This window comes from Triticum aestivum, chromosome 5B, assembly GCF_018294505.1.
Source record: "Triticum aestivum cultivar Chinese Spring chromosome 5B, IWGSC CS RefSeq v2.1, whole genome shotgun sequence".
NCBI classification, from domain to species: Eukaryota; Viridiplantae; Streptophyta; class Magnoliopsida; order Poales; family Poaceae; genus Triticum; species Triticum aestivum.
Window position 1 is genome coordinate 482592447 of NC_057807.1, and position 22251 is coordinate 482614697.

Sequence of the window (22251 nt, forward strand, 5' to 3'; positions counted from 1 at the left end):
CACAAACTTCATCCACATAGATTAGGTGTAAATCAGGATGCAATGTTCCATCTCCAGTAAAGGGATTAGCTAGCAGTTTCTCTACCATACCTGAAGGAATTTCAAAGTAAACATTTTTAGTAGGTTCAGTAGGTTGAGGATCAACTCTTTGCTCTTCTGGTCGGGGTGAAGATACCCCTAACAAGCCCCTCAAAGGATTATGTTCCATAGTAACAAGTAACAGTAAATCTCAGCACACTATATAAATTTTTCCTTACCAAGTTCCACTTACCAAAGGCGCTTCACTCCCCGGCAACGACGCTAGAAAAGAGTCTTGATGACCCACAAGTGTAGGGGATCTATCGTAGTCCTTTCGATAAATAAGAGTGTCGAACCCAACGAGGAGCAGAAGGAAATGACAAGCGGTTTTCAGTAAGGCATTCTCTGCAAGCACTGAAATTATCGGTAACAGATAGTTTTGTGATAAGGTAATTTGTAATGGGTAACAAGCAATGAAAGTAAATAAGGTGAAGCAAGGTGTCCCAATCCTTTTTGTAGCAAAGGACAAGCCTGGACAAGTTCTTATATAGAGAAAAGCGCTCCCGAGGACACATGGGAATTATTGTCAAGCTAGTTTTCATCACGCTCATATGATTCGCGTTCGTTACTTTGATAATTTGATATGTGGGTGGACCGGTGCTTGGGTACTACCCTTTCTTCGACAAGCATACCACTTATGATTAACCCCTATTGCAAGCATCCACAACTACAAAATAAGTATTAAGGTAAACCTAACCATAGCATGAAACATATGGATCCAAATCAGCCCCTTACGAAGCAACACATAAACTAGGGTTTAAGCTTTTGTCACTCTAGCAACCCATCATCTACTTATAACTTCCCAATGCCTTCCTCTAGGCCCAAACAATGGTGAAGTGTCATGTATTCGATGTTCACATAACACCACTAGAGGAGAGACAACATACATCTCATCAAAATATCGAACGAATAACAAATTCACATGACTACTTATAGCAAGACTTCACCCATGTCCTCGGGAACAAACGTAACTAATCACAAAAAATATTTAAGTTCATGATCAGTGGAGTATTAATATGCATTAAGGATCTGAACAAATGATCTTCCAACGAATAAACCAACTAGCATCAACAACAAGGAGTAATCAACACTACTAGCAACCCACAGGTACCAATCTGAGGTTTTGATACAAAGAATGGATACAAGAGATGAACTAGGGTTTGAGAGGAGATGGTGTTGGTGAAGATGTTGATGGAGATTGACCCCCTCCCGATGAGAGGATCGTTGGTGATGACGATGGTGATGATTTTGTTGGGGAACATAGTAATTTCAAAAAAAATCCTATGCACACGCAAGATCATGGTGATGCATAAAAATGAGAGGGAAGAGTGTGTCCACGTACCCTCGTAGGCCGTAAGCGGAAGCGTTAGCACAACGCGGTTGATGTAGTCGTACGTCTTCACGGCCCGACCGATCAAGCACCGAAAGCATGGCACCTCCGAGTTCTTGCACACGTTCAGCTCGATGACGTCCCCCGAACTCCGATCCAGCCGAGTGTCGAGGGAGAGTATCGTCAGCACAACGACGTGGTGACGATGATGATGTTCTACTGACGCAGGGCTTCGCCTAAGCACCTCTATGATATTATCAAGGTGGGTTACGGTGCAGGGGGGCACCGCACACGGCTAATAGATCAATGATCAATTGTTGTGTCTAGAGGTGCCCCCTGCCCCCGTATATAAAGGAGCAAGGGGGAGGGGGTGGTCGGCCAGGAGGGGGCATGCCAAGGAGAGTCCTACTCCTACCGGGAGTAGGACTCCCTCCTTTCCTTGTCCAAGTAGGAGAGGGGGAAGGAAGGGAGAGAGGGGAGGAAGGAAAGGGGGGCTCCACCCCCTTCCTTGTCCAATTCGGACTAGAGGGGGAGGGGCGTGCGGCCTGCCCTGGCCGCCCCTCCTCTTCTCCACATTGCGCCCATGTGGCCCATTAAACCCCCGGTACTCCGGTATATATCCGATAACCCCCAAAATCGTTCCGGTGTCTGAATATAGTCATCCAATATATCAATCTTCATGTCTCGACCATTTAGAGACTCCTCGTCATGTCCGTGATCACATCCGGGACTCCGAACTATCTTTGGTACATCAAAACATATAAACTCATAATATAACCGTCATCTAACTTTAAGCGTGCGGACCCTACGGGTTCGAGAACAATGTAGACATGACCGAAAACACGTTTCCGGTCAATAACCAATAGCGGAACCTGGATGCTCATATTGGCTCCCACATATTCTACGAAGATCTTTATCGGTCAAACCGCATAACAACATACGTTGTTCCCTTTGTCATCGGTATGTTACTTGCCCGAGATTCGATTGTCAGTATCTCAATACCTAGTTCAATCTCGTTACCGGCAAGTCTCTTTACTCGTTATGCAATGCATCATCTCGTAACTAACTCATTAGTCACATTGCTTGCAAGGCTTATAGTGATGTGCATTACCAAGAGGGCCCAGAGATACCTCTCCGACAATCCGAGTGACAAATCCTAATCTCGAAATATGCCAACCCAACAAGAACCTTCGGAGACACCTGTAGAGCACCTTTATAATCACCCAGTTACGTTGTGACGTTTGGTAGCACACAAAGTGTTCCTCCGGTAAACTGGAGTTGCATAATCTCATAGTCACTCGAACATGTATAAGTCATGAAGAAAGTAGTAGCAACATACTAAACGATCAAGTGCTAAGCTAACGGAATGGGTCAAGTCAATCACATCATTCTCTCAATGATGTGATCCCGTTAATCAAATGACAACTCTTTTGTCCATGGCTAGGAAACATAACCAACTTTGATAAACGAGCTAGTCAAGTAGAGGCATACTAGTGACACTCAGTTTGTCTATGTATTCACACATGTATCATGTTTCCGGTTAATACAATTCTAGCATGAATAATAAACATTTATCATGATATAAGGAAATAAATAATAACTTTATTATTGCCTCTAGGGCATATTTCCTTCAGTCTCCCACTTGCACTAGAGTCAATAATCTAGATTATACAGTAATGATTCTAACACCCATGGAGCCTTGGTGCTGATCATGTTTTGCTCGTGGAAGAGGCTTAGTCAACGGGTCTGCAACATTCAAATTCGTATGTATCTTGCAAATCTCTATGTCTCCCACCTGGACTTGATCCCAGATGGAATTGAAGCGTCTCTTGATGTGCTTGGTCTTCTTGTGATATCTGGATTCCTTTGCCAAGGCAATTGCACCAGTATTGGCACAGAAGATTTTCATTGGACCCGATGCACTAGGTATGACACCTAGATCGGATATGAACTCCTTCATCCAGACTCCTTCATTTGTTGCTTCTGAAGCAGCTATGTACTCCGCTTCACATGTAGATCCCGCCACAACGCTTTGTTTAGAATTGCACCAACTGACAGCTCCACCATTCAATATAAACACGTATCCTATTGCGATTTAGAATTGTCCGGATCAGTGTCAAATCTTGCATCAACGTAACCATTTACGACTAGCTCTTTGTCACCTCCATAAACGAGAAACATATCCTTAGTCCTTTTCAGGTATTTCAGGATATTCTGGACCGCTGTTCAGTGATCCACTCCTGGATTACTTTGGTACCTCCCTGCTAAACTTATTTCTAAGCATACATCAGGTCTGGTACACAGCATCGCATACATGATAGAGCCTATGGCTGAAGCATAGGGAACTTCTTTCATTTTCTCTCTATCTTCTGCAGTGGTCGGGCATTGAGTCTGACTCAATTTCACACCTTGTATTACAGGCAAGAACCCTTTCTTTGCTTGATCCATTTTGAACCTTTTCAAAACTTTATCAAGGTATGTACTCTATGAAAGTCCAATTAAGCGTCTTGATCTATCTCTATAGATCTTGATGCCCAATATGTAAGCAGCTTCACCAAGGTCTTTCATTGAAAAACTTTTATTCAAGTATCCTTTTATGCTATTCAAAAATTCTATATCATTTCCAATCAATAATATGTCGTCTACATATAATATTAGAAATGCTACAGAGCTCCCTCTCACTTTCTTGTAAATACAGGCTTCTCCAAAAGTCTGTATAAAACCATATGCTTTGATTACACTATCAAAGAGTTTATTCCAACTCCGAGAGGCTTGCACCAGTCCATAAATGGATTGCTGGAGCTTGCACACTTTGTTAGCATCCTTTGGATCGACAAAACCTTCTGGTTGCATCATATACAACTCTTCTTCCAGAAATCCATTCAGGAATGCAGTTTTGATATCCCTTTGCCAAATTTCATAATCATAAAATGCGGCAATTGCTAACATGATTCGGACAGACTTAAGCATCGCTATGGGTGAGAAAGTCTCATCGTAGTCAACCCCTTGAACTTGTCGAAAACCTTTCGCAACAAGTCGAGCTTTGTAGACAGTAACATTACCATCAGCGTCAGTCTTCTTCTTGAAGATCCATTTATTCTCAATGGCCTGCCGATCATCGGGCAAGTCAACCAAAGTCCACACTTTGTTCTCATACATGGATCCTGTCTCAGATTTCATGGCCTCTAGCCATTTTGTGGAATCTGGGCTCATCATCGCATCCTCATAGTTCGTAGGCTCGCCATGGTCAAGTAACATGACCTCCATAATAGGATTGTCGTACCACTCTGGTGCGGATCTTACTCTGGTTAACCTACGAGGTTCGGTAGTAACTTGATCTGAAGTTTCATGATCAATATCATTAGCTTCCTCACTAATTGGTGTAGTTGTCAGAGGAACCAGTTTCTATGATGAACTATTTTCCAATAAGGGAGCAGGTACAGTTACCTCATCAAGTTCTAGTTTCCTCCCACTCACTTCTTTTGAGAGAAACGCCTTCTCTAGAAAGGATCCATTCTTAGCAACAAATGTCCTGCCTTCGGATCTGTGATAGAAGGTGTACCCAACAGTCTCCTTTGGGTATCCTATGAAGACACATTTCTCCGATTTGGGTTCGAGCTTATCAGGTTGAAGTTTTTTCACATAAGCATCGCAGCCCCAAACTTTAAGAAACGACAACTTTGGTTTCTTGCCAAACCATAGTTCATAAGGCATCGTCTCAACGGATTTTGATGATGCCATATTTAACGTGAATGCGTCCGTCTCTAAAGCATAGCCCCAAAACGATAGCGGTAAATCAGTAAGAGACATCATAGATCGCACCATATCTAGTAAAGTGTGATTACGATGTTCGGACACACCATTACATTGTGGTGTTCCAGGTGGCGTGAGTTGCGAAACTATTTCGCATTGTTTCAAATGTAAACCAAACTCGTAACTCAAATACTCTCCTCCATGATCAGATCGTAGAAACTTTATTTTCTTGTTACAATGATTTTCAACTTCACTCTGAAATTCTTTGAACTTTTCAAATGTTTCAGACTTATGTTTCATTAAGTAGATATACCCATATCTGCTTAAATCATCTATGAAGGTGAGAAAATAATGATACCCGCCGCGAGCTTCAATATTCATTGGACCACATACATCAGTATGTATGATTTCTAACAAATCAGTTGCTCGCTCCATAGTCCGGAGAACGGCGTTTTAGTCATCTTGCCCATGAGGCATGGTTCGCAAGTACCAAGTGATTCATAATCAAGTGATTCCAAAATTCCATCAGTATGGAGTTTCTTCATGCGCTTTACACCAATATGACCTAAACGGCAGTGCCACAAATAAGTTGCACTATCACTCTCAACTCTACATCTTTTGGTTTCAACATTATGAATATGTGTATCACTACTATCGAGATTCATCAAAAATAGACCACTCTTTAAGAGTGCATGACCATAAAATATATTACTCATATAAATAGAACAACCATCATTCTCAGATTTAAATGAATAACCGTCTCGCATCAAACAAGATCCAGATATAATGTTCATGCTCAACGCTAGCACCAAATAACAATTATTTAGGTCTAAAACTAATCCCGAAGGTAGATGTAGAGGTAGCGTGCCGACGGTGATCACATCGACTTTGGAACCATTTCCCACACGCATCGTCACCTCGTCCTTAGCCAGTGTCCGCTTAATCCGTAGTCCCTTTGTTCACCTTGCCATCCTTCTTATCTGCCAAATACTTGGGGCAGTTCCGCTTCCAATGACCAGTTTTTTTGCAGTAGAAGCACTCAGTCTCAGGCTTAGGTCCAGACTTGGGTTTCTTCTCTTGAGCAGCAACTTGTTTGCCGTTCTTCTTGAAGTTCCCCTTCTTCTTCCCTTTACCCTTTTTCTTGAAACTGGTGGTCTTGTTGACCATCAACACTTGATGCTCCTTTTTGATTTCTACCTCCGCAGCCTTTAGCATTGCGAAGAGCTCAGGAATAGTCTTGTTCATCCCTTGCATAGTATAGTTCATCACAAAGCTCTTGTAGCTTGGTGGCAGTGATTGAAGAATTCTGTCAATGACACTATCATCAGGAAGATTAACTCCTAATTGAATCAAGTGATTATTATACCCAGACATTTTGAGTATATGTTCACTGACAGAACTATTCTCTTCCATCTTGCAGCTATAGAACTTATTGGAGACTTCATATCTCTCAATCCGGGCATTTGCTTGAAATATTAACTTCAACTCCTGGAACATCTGTATGCTCCATGACGTTCAAAACATCGTTGAAGTACCGGTTCTAAGCCGTAAAGCATGGCACACTAAACTATCGAGTAGTCATTAGCTTTGCTCTGCCAAATGTTCACAACGTCTGTAGTTGCATCTGCAGCAGGCCTGGCACCCAGCGGTGCTTCCAGGACATAATTCTTCTGTGCAGCAATGAGGATAATCCTCAAGTTACGGACCCAGTCCGTGTAATTGCTACCATCATCTTTCAATTTTGCTTTCTCAAGGAACGCATTAAAATTCAACGGAACAACAGCACGAGCCATCTATCTACAATCAACATAGACATGCAAAAAACTATCAGGTACTAAGTTCATGATAAATTTAAGTTCAATTTAATCATATTACTTAAGAACTCCCACTTAGATAGACATCCCTCTAATCATCTTAAGTGATCACGTGATCCAAATCAACTAAACCATAACCGATCATCACGTGAAATGGAGTAGTTTTCAATGGTGAACATCATTATGTTGATCATATCTACTATATGATTCACACTCGACCTTTCGGTCTTAGTGTTCCGAGGCCATATCTGCATATGCTAGGCTCGTCAAGTTTAACCTGAGTATTCTCCGTGTGCAAAACTGGCTTGCACCCGTTGTAGATGGACGTAGAGCTTATCACACCCGATCATCACGTGGTATCTGGGCACGACGAACTTTGGCAACGGTGCATACTCAGGGAGAACACTTTTATCTTGAAATTTAGTGAGAGATCATCTTATAATGCTACCGTCAATCAAAGCAAGATAAGATGCATAAAGGATAAACATCACATGCAATCAATATAAGTGATATGATATGGCCATCATTATCTTGTGCTTGTGATCTCCATCTTCGAAGCACCGTCATGATCACCATCGTCACCGGCGCGACACCTTGATCTCCATCGTAGCATCGTTGTCGTTTCGCCATCTATTGCTTCTACGACTATCGCTACCGCTTAGTGATAAAGTAAAGCAATTACAGGGGCGATTGCATTGCATACAATAAAGCGACAACCATATGGCTCCTGCCAGTTGCCGATAACTCGGTTACAAAACATGATCATCTCATACAATAAAATATAGCATCACGTCTTAACCATATCACATCACAACATGCCCTGCAAAAACAAGTTAGACGTCCTCTACTTTGTTGTTGCAAGTTTTACGTGGCTGCTACGGGCTGAGCAAGAATCGTTCTTACCTACGCATCAAAACCACAACGATAGTTCATCAAGTTAGTGTTGTTTTAACCTTCTCAAGGACCGGGCGTAGCCACACTCGGTTCAACTAAAGTTGGAGAAACTGTCACCCGCCAGCCACCTATGTGCAAAGCACGTCGGTAGAACCAGTCTCGCGTAAGCGTACGCGTAATGTCGGTCCGGGCTGCTTCATCCAACAATACCGCTGAACCAAAGTATGACATGCTGGTAAGCAGTATGACTTGTATCGCCCACAACTCACTTGTGTTCTACTCATGCATATAACATCAACGCATAAAACCTAGGCTCGGATGCCACTGTTGGGGAACGTAATAATTTCAAAAAAATTCCTACGCACACGCAAGATCATGGTGATGCATAGCAACGAGAGGGAAGAGTGTGTCCACGTACCCTCGTAGACCATAAGTGGAAGTGTTAGCACAACGCGGTTGATGTAGTCGTACATCTTCACGGCCCGACCGATCAAGCACCGAAAGCACGACACCTCCGAGTTCTTGCACACGTTCAGCTCGATGACGTCCCTCGAACTCTGATCCAGCCGAGTGTCGAGGGAGAGTTCCATCAGCACGACGGCGTGGTGACGATGATGATGTTCTACCGAGGGCAGGGCTTCGCCTAAGCACCGCTACGATATTATCGAGGTGGATTATGGTGGAGGGGGCACCGCACACGGCTAATAGATCAATGATCAATTGGTGTCTAGAGGTGCCCCCTGCCCTCGTATATAAAGGAGCAAGGGGGAGGGGGCGGCCGGCCAGGAGGGGGCGTGCCAAGGGGAGTCCTACTCCCACCGAGAGTAGGACTCCTTCCTTTCCTTGTCCAAGTAGGAGAGGGGGAAGGAAGGGAGAGAGGGGAGGAAGGAAAGGGGGGGCGGCGCCCCCCTCCTTGTCCAATTCAGACTAGAGGGGGAGGGGGCGCGCGGCCTGCCCTGGCAGCCCCTCCTCTTCTCCACTTTGGGCCCATGTGGCCCATTAACCCCCAGGGGGTTCCGGTAACCCCCCGGTACTCCGGTATATATCCGATAACCCCCGAAACCATTCCGGTGTCCGAATATAGTCGTCCAATATATCAATCTTCATGTCTCGACCATTTTGAGACTCCTCGTCATGTCCGTGATCACATCCGAGACTCCGAAATATCTTTGGTACATCAAAACATATAAACTCATAATATAACCGTCATCTAACTTTAAGCGTGCGGACCCTACGGGTTCGAGAACAATGTAGACATGACCGAAAACATGTTTCCGGTCAATAACCAATAGCGGAACCTGGATGCTCATATTGGCTCCCACATATTCTATGAAGATCTTTATCGGTCAAATCGCATAACAACATATGTTGTTCCCTTTGTCATTGGTATGTTACTTGCCCGAGATTCGATCGTCGGTATCTCAATACCTAGTTCAATCTCGTTACCGGCATGTCTCTTTACTCGTTATGCAATGCATCATCTCGTAACTAACTCATTAGTCACATTGCTTGCAAGGCTTATAGTGATGTGCATTACCAAGAGGGCCCAGAGATACCTCTCCGACAATCCGAGTGACAAATCCTAATCTCGAAATACGCCAACCCAACAAGTACCTTCGGAGACACCTGTAGAGCACCTTTATAATCACCCAGTTACGTTGTGACATTTGGTAGCACACAAAGTGTTCCTCCGGTAAACGGGAGTTGCATAATCTCATAGTCACAGGAACATGTATAAGTCATGAAGAAAGCAGTAGCAACATACTGAACGATCAAGTGCTAAGCTAACGGAATGGGTCAAGTCAATCACATCATTCTCTCAATGATGTGATCCAATTAATCAAATGACAACTCTTTTGTCCATGGCTAGGAAACATAACCATCTTTGATAAACGAGCTAGTCAAGTAGGGGCATACTAGTGACACTCAGTTTGTCTATGTATTCACACATGTATTGTGTTTCCGGTTAATACAATTCTAGCATGAATAATAAACATTTATCATGATATAAGGAAATAAATAATAACTTTATTATTGCCTCTAGGGCATATTTCCTTCAGATTTCCCCCTCCCGGAGGGAAGTTTCCCCGACAGAACAGCTCCGCTGGAGCCCTAGATTGGTTCCGCTAAGGTTCCGCCTCGTGGCGGCGGAGTTTCGTCCTGAAAGCTTGCTTATGATTTTTTTCCAGGGTAAAAGACTTCATATAGCAGAAGATGGCCACCGGAGGGTTGCCAGGGGGCTCACGAGGCAGGGGGCGTGCCCAGGGGGTAGGGTGTGCCCCCCACCCTCGTGGCCAGGGTGTGGGCCCCCTCTAGTATTTCTTCTGCTCGGTATTTTTTATTAAATCCAAAAATGACTTTCATGGAGTTTCAGGACTTTTGGAGCTGTGCAGAATAGGTCTCTAATATTTGCTCCTTTTCCAGCCCAGAATCCCAGTTGCCGGCATTTTCTCTCTTCATGTAAACCTTGTAAAATAAGAGAGAATAGGCATAAGTATTGTGACATAACGTGTAATAACAGTCCATAATGCAATAAATATCGATATAAAAGCATGATGCAAAATGGACGTATCAAACGTCGTTTATGGAATTCTAGAAGGACTAGTTGGTATATCACCTCCACCTTTGGGTTTACCCCAAACCCACGAGGGAGCTCAAACTTTTTAAAAACTTTGTGAGGTAGTTAAATTTTTTCAAAAATCGCTTGAACCTCTCAAAAATGTGAGTGGGAATATCCACCGTATGAACATGTTGATCACTCTTTGTAATAAACGGTTGGATGCTTTAGATCTAAAAATTTCTAGATACGAAAGAAAGCCTAAAGAACTTCCCGGACCTGAACAAAATTCCCTCAAAAGAGTAAAAACCAAAGATGGCAATACCTAGATCTATTCTTGTTTTTATGCCTAGCTAGGGGCGTTAAACAATAGCGCTTGTTGGGAGGCAACCCAATTTTATTTTTGTTCTTTGCTTTTTGCTCCTGTTTAGTAATAAATAATTCATCTAGCTTCTGGTTAGATGTGGTTTTATGTTTCAATTAGTGTTTGTGCCAAGTAGAACCTTTGGGAAGACTTGAGTGAAGTCTTTACGATCTTGCTGTAAAAAAACATAAACTTCTGCACTCACGAGAATAGCTGTAATTTTTTACAGAAGAGTGCTTTTAGGTTGATTCTTTTGGCAGATGATTAATAGACAAATTCCTCACATCCACCAAATTTATTTCAGAATTTTTGGAGTTACAGAAGTATTCGGAAGTTACAGATTGCTACAGACTGTTCTGTTTTTGACAGATTCTGTTTCTCGTGTGTTGTTTGCTTATTTTGATGAATCTATGAGTAGTATCGGGGGGGGGGGGGTTATGAACCATAGAGAAGTTGGAATACAGTAGGTTTAACACCAATATAAATAAAGAATGAGTTCATTACAGTACCTTAAAGTGGTTGTTTATTTTCTTATACTAACGGAGCTCATGAGATTCTTTGTTGAAGTTTTGTGTTGTGAAGTTTTCAAGTTTTTGGGTAAAGATTTGATGGATTTTGGAATAAGGAGTGGCAAGAGCCTAAGCTTGGGGATGCCCAAGGCACCCCAAGGTAAAATTTAAGGACAACCAAAAGCCTAAGCTTGGGGATGCCCCGGAAGGCAACCCCTCTTTTGGCTTCATCTATCGGTAACTTTACTTGAGGCTATATTTTTATTCACCACATGATATGTGTTTTGCTTGGAGCGTCTTGTATGATTTGAGTATTTGCTTATTAGTTTACCACAATCATCCTTGTTGTACACACCTTTTGAGAGAGACACGCATGAATCGGAATTTATTAGAATACTCTATGTGCTTCACTTATATCTTTTGAGCTAGACAATTTTGCTCTAGTGCTTCGCTTATATCTTTTTAGAACACGGTGGTGGTTTTATTTTATAGAAATTATTGATCTTTCATGCTTCACTTATATTATTTTGAGAGTCTTTTAGAACAGCATGGTAATTTGCTTTGGCTATAAAACTAGTCCTAATATGATGGGCATTCAAGATGGGTATAATAAAAACTTTCATATAAAGTGCGTTGAATACTATGAGAAGTTTGATTCTTGATGATTGTTTTGAGATATGAGGATGGTGATATTAGAGTCATGCTAGTAGAGTAATCGTGAATTTGATAAATACTTGTGTTGAGGTTTGGAAGTCCCGTAGCATGCATGGCAATCGTTGTGTAACAAATTTGAAGCATGAGGTGTTTCTTTGATTGTCTTCCTTATGTGTGGAGGTCGGGATCGTGCGATGATTAACTCCTACCAACCCTTCCCCTAGGAGCATGCGCGTAGTGCTTGGTTTTGATGACTTGTAGATTTTTGCAATAAGTATGTGAGTTGTTTATGACTAATGTTGAGTCCATGGATTGTACGCACTCTCACCCTTCCATTATTGCTAGCCTCTCTAGTACCGCGCAACTTCCGCCGGTACCATAAACTCACCATTTACTTTCCTCAAAACAGCCACCATACCTACCTATTATGGCATTTCCATAGCCATTCCGAGATATATTGCCATGCAACTTTCCACCGTTCCGTTTATTATGACACACTTCATCATTGTCATATTGCCTTGCATGATCATGTAGTTTACATTGTATTTGTGGCAAAAGCCACCGTTCATAATTTTTCATACATGTCACTCTTGAATCATTGCACATCCCGGTACACCGCCGGAGGCATTCATATAGAGTCATATTTTGTTCTAAGTATCGAGTTGTAATTCTTGAGTTGTAAATAAATAGAAGTGTGATGATCATCATTATTAGAGCATTGTCCCGTGTGCGGAAATAAAAAAGAGAGGCCAAAGAAGCCAATGAAAAAAAAGGCCAAAGAAGCCAAACAAAAAAAGGAGAGAAAAAGAGAGAAGGGCAATGCTACTATCCCTTTTCCACACTTGTGCTTCAAAGTAGCACCATGATCTTCATGATAGAGAGTCTCTTATTTTGTCACTTTCATATACTAGTGGGAATTTTTCGTTATAGAACTTGGCTTGTATATTCCAACGATGGGCTTCCTCAAATGCACTAGGTCTTCATGAGTAAGCAAGTTGGATGCACACCCACTTAGTTTCTTTTGTTGAGCTTTCATACATTTATAACTCTAGTGCATCTGTTTGCATGGCAATCCCTACTCACTCACATTGATATCTATTGATGGGCATCTTCATAGCCCATTAATATGCCTAGTTGATGTGAGACCATCTTCCTCTTTTTTGTCTTCTACACAACCATCACTCTATTCCACCTATAGTGCTATGTCCATGACTCATGCTCATGTATTGCGTAAAAGTTGAAAAGGTTTGAGAATACTAAAGTATGAAACAATTGCTTGGCTGAAACCGGGGTTGTGCATGATTTGAATATTTCGTGTGATGAAGATGGAGCATAGCCAAACTATATGATTTTGTAGAGATGAACTTTCTTTAGCCATCTTATTTTGAGAAGACATGATTGCTTTGTTAGTATGCTTGAAGTATTATTATTTTTATGTCAATATTAAACTTTTGTCTTGAATCATTCGGATCTGAACATGCCACAATAAAGAAAATTACATTGATAATTATGTTAGGTAGCATTCCACATCAAAAATTCTATTTTTATCATTTACCTACTCAAGGACGAGCAGGAATTAAGCTTGGGGATGCTTGATACGTCTCCAACGTGTCTATAATTTTTTTATTGTTCCATGCTATTATATTATCTGTTTTGGACATTTAATGGGCTTTAATATGCTCTTTTATATTGTTTTTGGGACTAACCTATCAGCCGGAGGCCCGATGCCAGTTTTTGTTTTTTTGCCTATTTTAGAGTTTTGCAGAAAAGGAATACCAAATGGAGTCCAAACAAAATGAAACATTTGTGATGATCTTTCTTGTACCGAAGCAAACCAGAAGACTTGGAGTTGAAGTCAGAAATGCCACGAGGCATCCACGAGGCAGGAGGGCGCGCCTAGGGGGGTAGGCGCGCCCCCACCCTCATGGCCCCCTCGTAGCTCCACCGACGTTCTTCTTTCGCATATATACTTATACCCTAGAAACATCAGGGGAGCCACGAAACCATTTTTCCACCGCCGCAACCTTCTGTACCGTGAGATCCCATCTTGGGGCCTTTCCCGGCGATCTGCCGGAGGGGGAATCGATCACGGAGGGCTTCTACATCAACATCGTTGCCTCTCCGATGAAGCATGGGTAGTTTACCACAGACCTTCGGGTCTATAGTTATTAGCTAGATGGCTTCTTCTCTCTCTTTGATTCTCAATACAAAGTTCTCCTCGATGTTCTTGGAGATCTATTCGATGTAATACTCTTTTGCGGTGTGTTTGCCGAGATCCGATAAATTGTGGATTTATGAACAAGATTATCTATGAATATTATTTGGTTCTTCTCTGAATTCTTATATGCATGATTTGATATCTTTGCTAGTCTCTTCGAATTATCAGTTTAGTTTGGCCTACTAGATTGATCTTTCTTGCAATGGGAGAAGTGCTTAGCTTTGGGTTCAATCTTGCGGTGTCCTTTCCCAGTGACAGTAGGGGCAGCAAGACACGTATTATATTGTTGCCATCGAGGATAAAAAGATGGGGTTTATATCATATTGCTTGAGTTTATCCCTCTACATCATGTCATCTTTTTTAATGCGTTACTCCGTTCTTATGAACTTAATACTCTAGATGCATGCTGGATAGCGGTTGATGTGTGGAGTAATAGCAGTAGATGCAGAATCGTTTCGGTCTACTTGACACAGACGTGATGCCTATGTTCATTATCATTGCCTTAGATGTCTTTATAATTATGCGCTTTTCTATCAATTGCTCGGCAGTAATTTGTTCACCCACTGTAATACATGCTATCTCGAGAGAAGCCACTAGTGAAACCTATGGCCCCGGAGTCTCTTTTCTATTATATTACATCTATTTTCCATTATATCACATCTCTTTAAATCTTGTTTACTATTTTGCAATCTTTACTTTCCAATCTATACAACAAAAATACCAAAAATATTTACTTTACTATCTCTATTAGATCTCACTTTTGTGAGTGACCGTGAAGGGATTGACAACCCTTTTATAACGTTGGTTGCAAGGTTCTTAATTGTTTGTGCAGGTACTAGGTGACTTTTGTGTCGTCTCCTACTGGATTGATACCTTGGTTCTCAAAATTGAGGAAAATACTTACGCTACTTTGCTGCATCACCCTTTCCTCTTCAAGGGAAAAACCAACACATGCTCAAGAGGTAGCAGCGCACCGTCTCCAAACATTACCCAAAAAAAACGCATACATAGATGGGCAGTCATTTGCGCCGGTCGACCGGCGCAGGCTTTCGCCGGTCGTATGGGCATCGTCCGATTGGAGAACTCACAACCGTCAGATTAGAATCTCTTCTCCCCACGAGTCATCTCACTTCTTCCCCTTGTAGATCTCGTTCTCCTATGCGTTGTGCGCCCACACTATCATCCCTCGCCCGCACCACCAGCAGGCACGTCTTCGGCCACGACCGCTGCATCCTCGACATGCGCGCGGGCGCGGCCCATCGCCTCCTCCATTCGCTCTCGTTCATCTCCTGTTGGAAGCAAGTTCTGTTCTGACGGTTGAAGCTTTTTCCTCTGAGGTTGAAGCTATTTCCCCGGCGGATGAAGCTTTCTCCATCGAGGTTGGAGCTTTTCCCCTAACAGTTGTAGCATCCGTGCGATGTACTACGCCGGTTCTAGCATCCGCCATCGAGGTCGCAGCTCCCCGTCGCTGCACCACTTGCAGCACGCGCTCACCGCGGTGGTAGCAAAAAACAGTATCGGTCGTAGCAAAAATCATGGTCGCCGTGGTCACCCATGTCACCGCTCATCGCACCACCGCTCGCCGGTTGCAGCAAATTCGGTCACTGGTAGTAGCTTTCCCACTGCCGGATGCAACAAATTTGCAGCCTGATGTCACCAGCCACACTTCATTGTCTTCCCAGTTGTAGAAAATCTGTGAGCCGGTGGTAGCTTTCCTGGTTGCCCGTTGCAGCAAAAATTGTGGCGTTGTCATCCCCAGCCACGCTCGCCGTTGCCTGGCTGTAGCAAAAATCTAGGCCGGTTCCAGCTTCCCCGACGCTGGTTGTAGCTTCTAGCGGTGCCAGTTGCAACAAAAACGAAAAGAGATGTGGCTGAGTATGTCACCGTCGTATAGAGAAACCATGTGCTCAGTCAGTGGTAGCACCGATGGTGGCGGCAGCCATGGCCTTGGAGTGCAGCGGCACTAGAACGGCTGGAGCCATGGCGTCTTGTGCGATGGGGAAGAAGAACAGGAGAAGGCCTGTGTTTCACGAGGAAGAAAGCGAGAGGATGGGGCGTCCATGAATAGATAAGGTAAAAGCTACAGTGTGTGGGTCCTGTCCAGCGCGGGCATGTGAGGCACACGATCTGAAATGATCAGATGTCTTGCACAGGACCGACGCAATACTTGGCCGGCGCGCCGACTCGGAACGTTTTCCTACACAGATGCTCGTACATACACAAGCTCACCCTTGTAAACTCATGCACACTCTATCTCTACTAGCACTTCTGAGAGACTGAGATGCAACATCATCTTAAGATTCATAAAAGTTGTCAGAGACATCTTCATAGCCGATTGGACGCACATCATCAAAAGACTTGAAATAAACCTAAAAAATGCGAGATATCAAGTCTGGAATTTGAACTCGGATGGGCTGGAGATGTCAATGTTCTTCTAATCATTAAACCACATATTGTTTCCCAAACGCTTTTTCATATGTAGAAAGGGGTTGCAAGTGAGGTGCTTTTTTCAAGAGAGCTCCTATACCACCTTAGGGTATCTTCATTGTTGACCCGCATATTTGCTCCGATATTTGTCTGCAGACAAGCGGGACCAGTCTGCGGACACGAATGCGGAAGTTGACCATTGAACGCTACTCGCATACATCCGACTCTATTTTTTAAAGTTCACATGATCAAATAGCCGCACATATAGTCTAAAATAGTTCAAATGTTCAAATGCAGTAATAGTTCAAATTTCAAAAGGTTCAAATATTACACTCCAACATTGTCATCCCTCTTAACAGCCCATAGATGCTCAATCAGATCTTCCTTCAGTTGCTCGATGCCAAATTTATTAATGCATTTGAACAAACTCTTCAAATGTGGCTAGATTTTGATGGGGAAGTTTAATAGGATCACGGATGTTTGAGTAAATTGCTGAAAATAACCACATTTGCGGCTAGGATACTCTAAAACTACCTCTTTTGCCAAAAATAACAGAAGGCCACCACTTCTTCGGCAAGTGAATAACATATTGCACTAAATGAGCTGTGAACCGCAACTAATAGCAAACCTGAAAAGTTGGGCCTACTTGCGGGGCCAGGGGTGTGGATGCGCAGAGACGGACGCTAGTGGCGTTTGAAAATAGGTTCGGGCCCACGCACACACCGACCCACTCCCACTCATTCCATCCCCATGGTAGATCTCGCCATGGCCGCAACTGGAGCTCTCTGCTCCTTGCCGCCGTGGGAGCCTTCCCTCCTGCAGGGCGCCTTTGAGTTGGGGGCGCAGCCGGCGGAGATGCGAGTGGAGCCGAAGGACCCCAGCGGCGCCAACGACCCAAGGGACGGTTCACGGAGCCTCACCCTCTCCCGCCCCAACACGTCGGCGCCGTTCCACCACCGACACATTTTTGCGTGAAAAACACCTTTTTTTCTTTCGCGAGAGGCACAATTTTGCTTCTGTGAGAGGCACTCTTGAAAACAAAAAAAATGTGTATTTTTTTTGCTTTCGCGAGAGGCACGGTTTTGCTTTTGCGAGAGACACGATTTTACTTTCGCGAGAGGCACGTTTTTGCTTCCGCGAGAGGCACGATTTTGCTTTCACGGGAGGCGCGGTTTTGCTTCCGCGAGAGGCACGGCCGTGCCTCTCGGAACAATAAAACATGTTATTTTTCCTTCCGCGCCGTGCCTCTTGGAAACAAATTCTTTTTTTTCATTAGAGGCACGATTTGTTCGCCTGGTTTTTTTTAGAAAAAAAATCGTCAAAACCTATCAACATAGGATCTAATTTTGAATATCTCGACGCAAGGAATCCGACGATGAAATCGGTCGAGATTTAGACGCATGGTTTAAAAGATAAAATATTTTAAATAAATGAATCTAAAAAAAAATCTCAAGTTGCGACGAATGACACAGGTGCAGTGCGGCTGAGAGGCTCTTTTTTGCATCGGCTGGGCCACACAGGACACCAAACGGGCTGGTTTTTGCACGCCCGTTGCGAGCCAGGGAAACAAACGCCGCACCTAGGGTTTTTCGTGTGCACAACCAAACCCGGCGGCGCCCTCATCCGGCCGTCCCCACTTCCCCCCCGCCATCCGGCGCCCTCCTCCGCAGCGCCCGGCGGCTCGTTTGCTCGCGCGGCCGCCCCTTACCGGCGACACCCCTGGACTTTCCCCGCCTCGGGCAGGCAGAGAAACGGCGATGACGGCCGCCGCCGTCGCCGGAGCGGACGACGAGAGGAAAGCGCAGGCCCTCGTGCGGTAATCCCCCCTCGCTTCCCGCGCGTCCCGTCGTCGTTCCGCAGAATCGCTCGCCCGGAAAATACCAAGGAGGGTTCACACGAGTTTGGTTTTGTTCATTAACAGGGATGACGCGCCCAAGCTGCTCGCCGCTCTCAAGGAAATGAAGGACGGGCTCGACCTCGTCAGGTCCAAGGTCGAGTCGCTCACCCGCAAGGTACCCCCGCTTTTCCCCTCGCGGGCTCCCCGTCCCACGCTATGATTGTGATGATTATGCCCGAGTTTAGCCGCCGGAATTTGGATGTGATTCTGGTTAAGCTTTTGGGGGGCCATGGAGAAAATGAAGAAAATTCTGTTGAATTTTGTGTGGTCTTGTTTAGGAAGAACCTAAACATGGGCATTTAGTTAATCTCGCTTCCAAACATCAGCCTGCAAACATGGAAGCCTATTAGTAGGCAGGAAGAAGGAGCAACAGGGCTGGAAAAGAAAACTACTCACTCTGATCCATAATACCGTAGTTCAAAACTGCGACACTTATTTTGGATCGGAGGGAGTACTGATTAAACAACACCAGTAGTTAGTCTCTAACTTGCCATAGTTCCCATCATCTTCAAGCCGAAGCACAATATCAATACAATGAAGCCTAAAAAACATCTTAATCAACACCTCCAATCAATCAAGCCCTGTTGACTGAGAAAACCGGAGAATAGAAGGGAGCGACATAAATACAGAACAGAGGGCATGGTGGCCATCACCAGTTAATGTGAGACCATTTTTAGCCTACTTGTAATTGACTCACGACCAAACATTCTTTCTGCAACCAAGTGCCTCCCTAAGGTCTTTCAGCTAGGTACCAGGACAAATAAAGGATAGGGAACAATACATGCACTGGTCAGCAGCCTATGCTTGCACTGATCTCTTATCCTAGGTATTGCATGAATGTCACATTTAGTCAAACAGATAGCGACTCGATCACATTTTGAATTCTTGAGAATCTATAAGAAGTGCCAGTGCACCAGGTATGATAGGTGCCGGCAAAAGGAACACAGAAACATGTCCCCCCAAGTGCACACTTTCAATCTCAGTTGTTGGTCTTTGGCAGATTCTGCTGCTTCCGGTCTGAAAATTAGTAACATTTTCAGGTCAGATGAGATCAAAATCTGGCTGTAAACAATCTTTAGTTTAGAAAACCTAGAAAAGGACCAGTCTGGAGAGCTGTATGCACAAACAGAGGTGCAAGGAAGCTACCACCTATTCCAACTGAGACACTATTTATTAGGGTTTTGTTGCCCCAGCTTGCATTTCAAGAAGTAGCGGCGATTAATCTTTACTGTTTCTGCTATATTTGCCAAGTTAAGAGATTTGTTTCAAAATTTACCCATGAGCCACTTTTAAGAGTTTCTGGAAACTGCTTGATTTTATCTCTAATAATAGCCCAGACTTCAGGAACCACATTCACCCCATCACTGTTTATGACTGCATCTCTTGGAGCCCTTAGAGCCACATAATCACTGATCTGTTCTCTGTACTATTTGTCTGACAAGCAAATCAATCAAGTCAACTTTGACATGTCTTCCATCCATTCCTAAATCCTAATGTTAGCTTTTGGGTGGGTGGCAAAAACTGACAATTCTGTTCAATTTTCTGTGTGCTGTAGGTTAGGAAAAACCAGCTGCCGACAGGCGATGGCATTGGGTACCTGGAGGCCAAGCACCATCTGCTGCTGAGCTACTGCCAGGACCTCGTCTACTACCTGCTACGCAAGGCCAAGGGACTGTCCGTCGATGGCCACCCCGTCGTGCGCAGCCTTGTTGAGATCAGGCTGTTTCTTGAGAAGGTGTGGGCGCCCTTAAGTGTTGATTGTTAAGCTGTCAGTCTCCATTTTTGCAGCTGTCTAATAGTAGATGGTGTTATGTTTTCTGTGTGCTAGATTCGCCCAATAGACAAGAAGATGGAGTACCAGATCCAGAAGCTCACCAATGCTGCAGATGGTGCGACTGCCCAGGATAAGGCGCCAGACGCTGAGGTCAATGTCAAGGGCAGGCAGCAAGGCGAGGATGACCTGTTGGGGTACCGGCCAAACCCGGATATGATGGATCCCAAAATTGCTCCTGAAGGACAGGTGAAATTCTCACTAACTGATGTTTTCCCTTGTATGTGTTAAGGTGATAATGTTTGACTGTTCGTCACTCTGTTCACGCTGACACACACACCAATCAGTTACCGTCAAAATTTGTGCATTGAATTTAGCAGCTTCTTTAGCCCAAACATCAATCAATGAATCTTATATACTCCCTCTGTTCCCAAATATAAGTCTTTCTAGAGATTCTATCAAGTGACTACATACGAAGCAAATTGAGTGTATCTACACTCTAAAATATGTCTACATACATCCGTATATTCTAGTCCATTTGAAATGTCTAAAAAAGACTTATATTTAGGAACGGAGGGAGTATATTTTTATGACATCAAATCTATCCATCCTTACCGAGCTGTTTTCTGTACATAATATAGTTGTCAGTTGGATGAGAAATCGATATTTTCAGTGCAGTGTCTTGCAGAATCAAATTAAGTTGCTACTTAGCAACTTCTGATGAATCCGAGATTTTACACTGTTAACTTGGTTTATGTGCCTGGTTCTAAGTGGACTGTATCAAGCTTATATTGTTGCTTTTGTGGATACTGCTACCCGTTGCTTAAATGCTGCCATATTCTAACTGCACTATTCCTGTTAATGACGTGAATATAGGTCACTCTGTTTTATATCAGTAATGATGATTTCATGACTAGAGTTCAATTTACACAGATTTGTTGTGTCTGATGTGTGTAGCTGTTTGACTTCAGGGCAAAGATGGTATCTACGTTCCTCCGAGAATTGGGCCAGCTGCCATGGATGATGGTCATAGTAAAGACGCTATAAGGAAAGAGAAAAGATTATTGCGTATGGCAACAGAGAATCCTTACTTTAAGGAGATGATTGATGATGCCGCGGATAGACCTGAAGAGGTTTGTATATTTTGTCTTTTTGTATAGTTGGCTACACTAAGCTACATCGAGGTAACTAAGTTTTCTGCGCAATGTTGCAGTGGAAGGAAACAGCGGGTGACGAAAGTAAAGAATTTATGGCCTACATGCGGCAGAGAGAGAAGCAAGAGAAGGCGGAAGAGGAGCTGTTCACCCGAGCTCCCGTAACCAAACGTGAAAAGTACATGGAGAAGCAGATGAAAAAGCAGCTTCATGGGTATGTTGTTCCATCGTTCTACAGAGTTTATGGATTTTCTCTTGTGGTACAGGCTTCCCCCTTATAAAGTGAACCCACCAGCCACATGAGTTTAATGAAGATAGCTGTGGCCACATTTAGCTGAGCTTACCCTTTTAAGATCTTTTGCGTTTCCTAACCAACTTATGAACTGGCATGTTTCTGTGTACAGGTTACAAGGCCTGACCGACGGATTCGACCTTGGGATGAACACGCTGCTCGATGGCGAGAAGGAAGACGACGACGGTGGTTCCAGTGAGCCGCGTAGACAGAGCGCGGGGCGGAGAAAACACCAGAAAGGTGGCAAGAGGAAGCGGCATTAATTCAGACCTGACAATGATAGTCCTCTGAAATTTTGCCGTGTTCTCAATCCAAAGAAGAGATTTTGATACAACTAGAAACTGAACCAATTGTGCACCATAGGAACAGAGATGACTTTTGCCTTAGAAGCAGCAGTTTTGTCCTTGAGACGATTGCCGCTTGTTTATCCTCAGCTGTTTGCCTGTGTTTTCCGGTTCCGACCCCTTTGAATCTGTTATGTGTATGAAAAGCTGTTCTGTTGAGTATGAGAGTATGATCAGAGAACTGCGAAAGTGCAC

At 43.7% G+C, this 22251-nt stretch overlaps 1 protein-coding gene across 1 annotated transcript; it reads left to right on the plus strand.

The window, feature by feature from the left end:
* The first annotated feature begins 18137 nt into the window (after window positions 1–18137).
* Window positions 18138–22215, plus strand: LOC123112659 (neuroguidin). Its single transcript, XM_044533715.1, has 7 exons — window positions 18138–18414; window positions 18520–18610; window positions 20051–20230; window positions 20324–20515; window positions 21238–21399; window positions 21480–21634; window positions 21825–22215. The coding sequence occupies exons 1-7, from the start codon at window positions 18356–18358 to the stop codon at window positions 21973–21975; spliced, it is 990 nt and encodes a 329-aa protein (XP_044389650.1). The 5' UTR covers window positions 18138–18355; the 3' UTR covers window positions 21976–22215.
* The last annotated feature ends 36 nt before the right edge of the window (window positions 22216–22251 follow it).

What these genes read in the sequence shown, in the direction of transcription:
- LOC123112659 (XM_044533715.1), top strand. Translation starts at nt 18,356, where the DNA reads ATGACGGCCGCCGCCGTCGCCGGAGCGGACGACGAGAGGAAAGCGCAG. An exon ending in TCGAGTCGCTCACCCGCAAG is followed by an intron (nt 18,611 to 20,050) that starts GTACCCCCGCTT and finishes TGTGTGCTGTAG; the next exon opens with GTTAGGAAAAACCAGCTGCC. An exon ending in TCAGGCTGTTTCTTGAGAAG is followed by an intron (nt 20,231 to 20,323) that starts GTGTGGGCGCCC and finishes TCTGTGTGCTAG; the next exon opens with ATTCGCCCAATAGACAAGAA.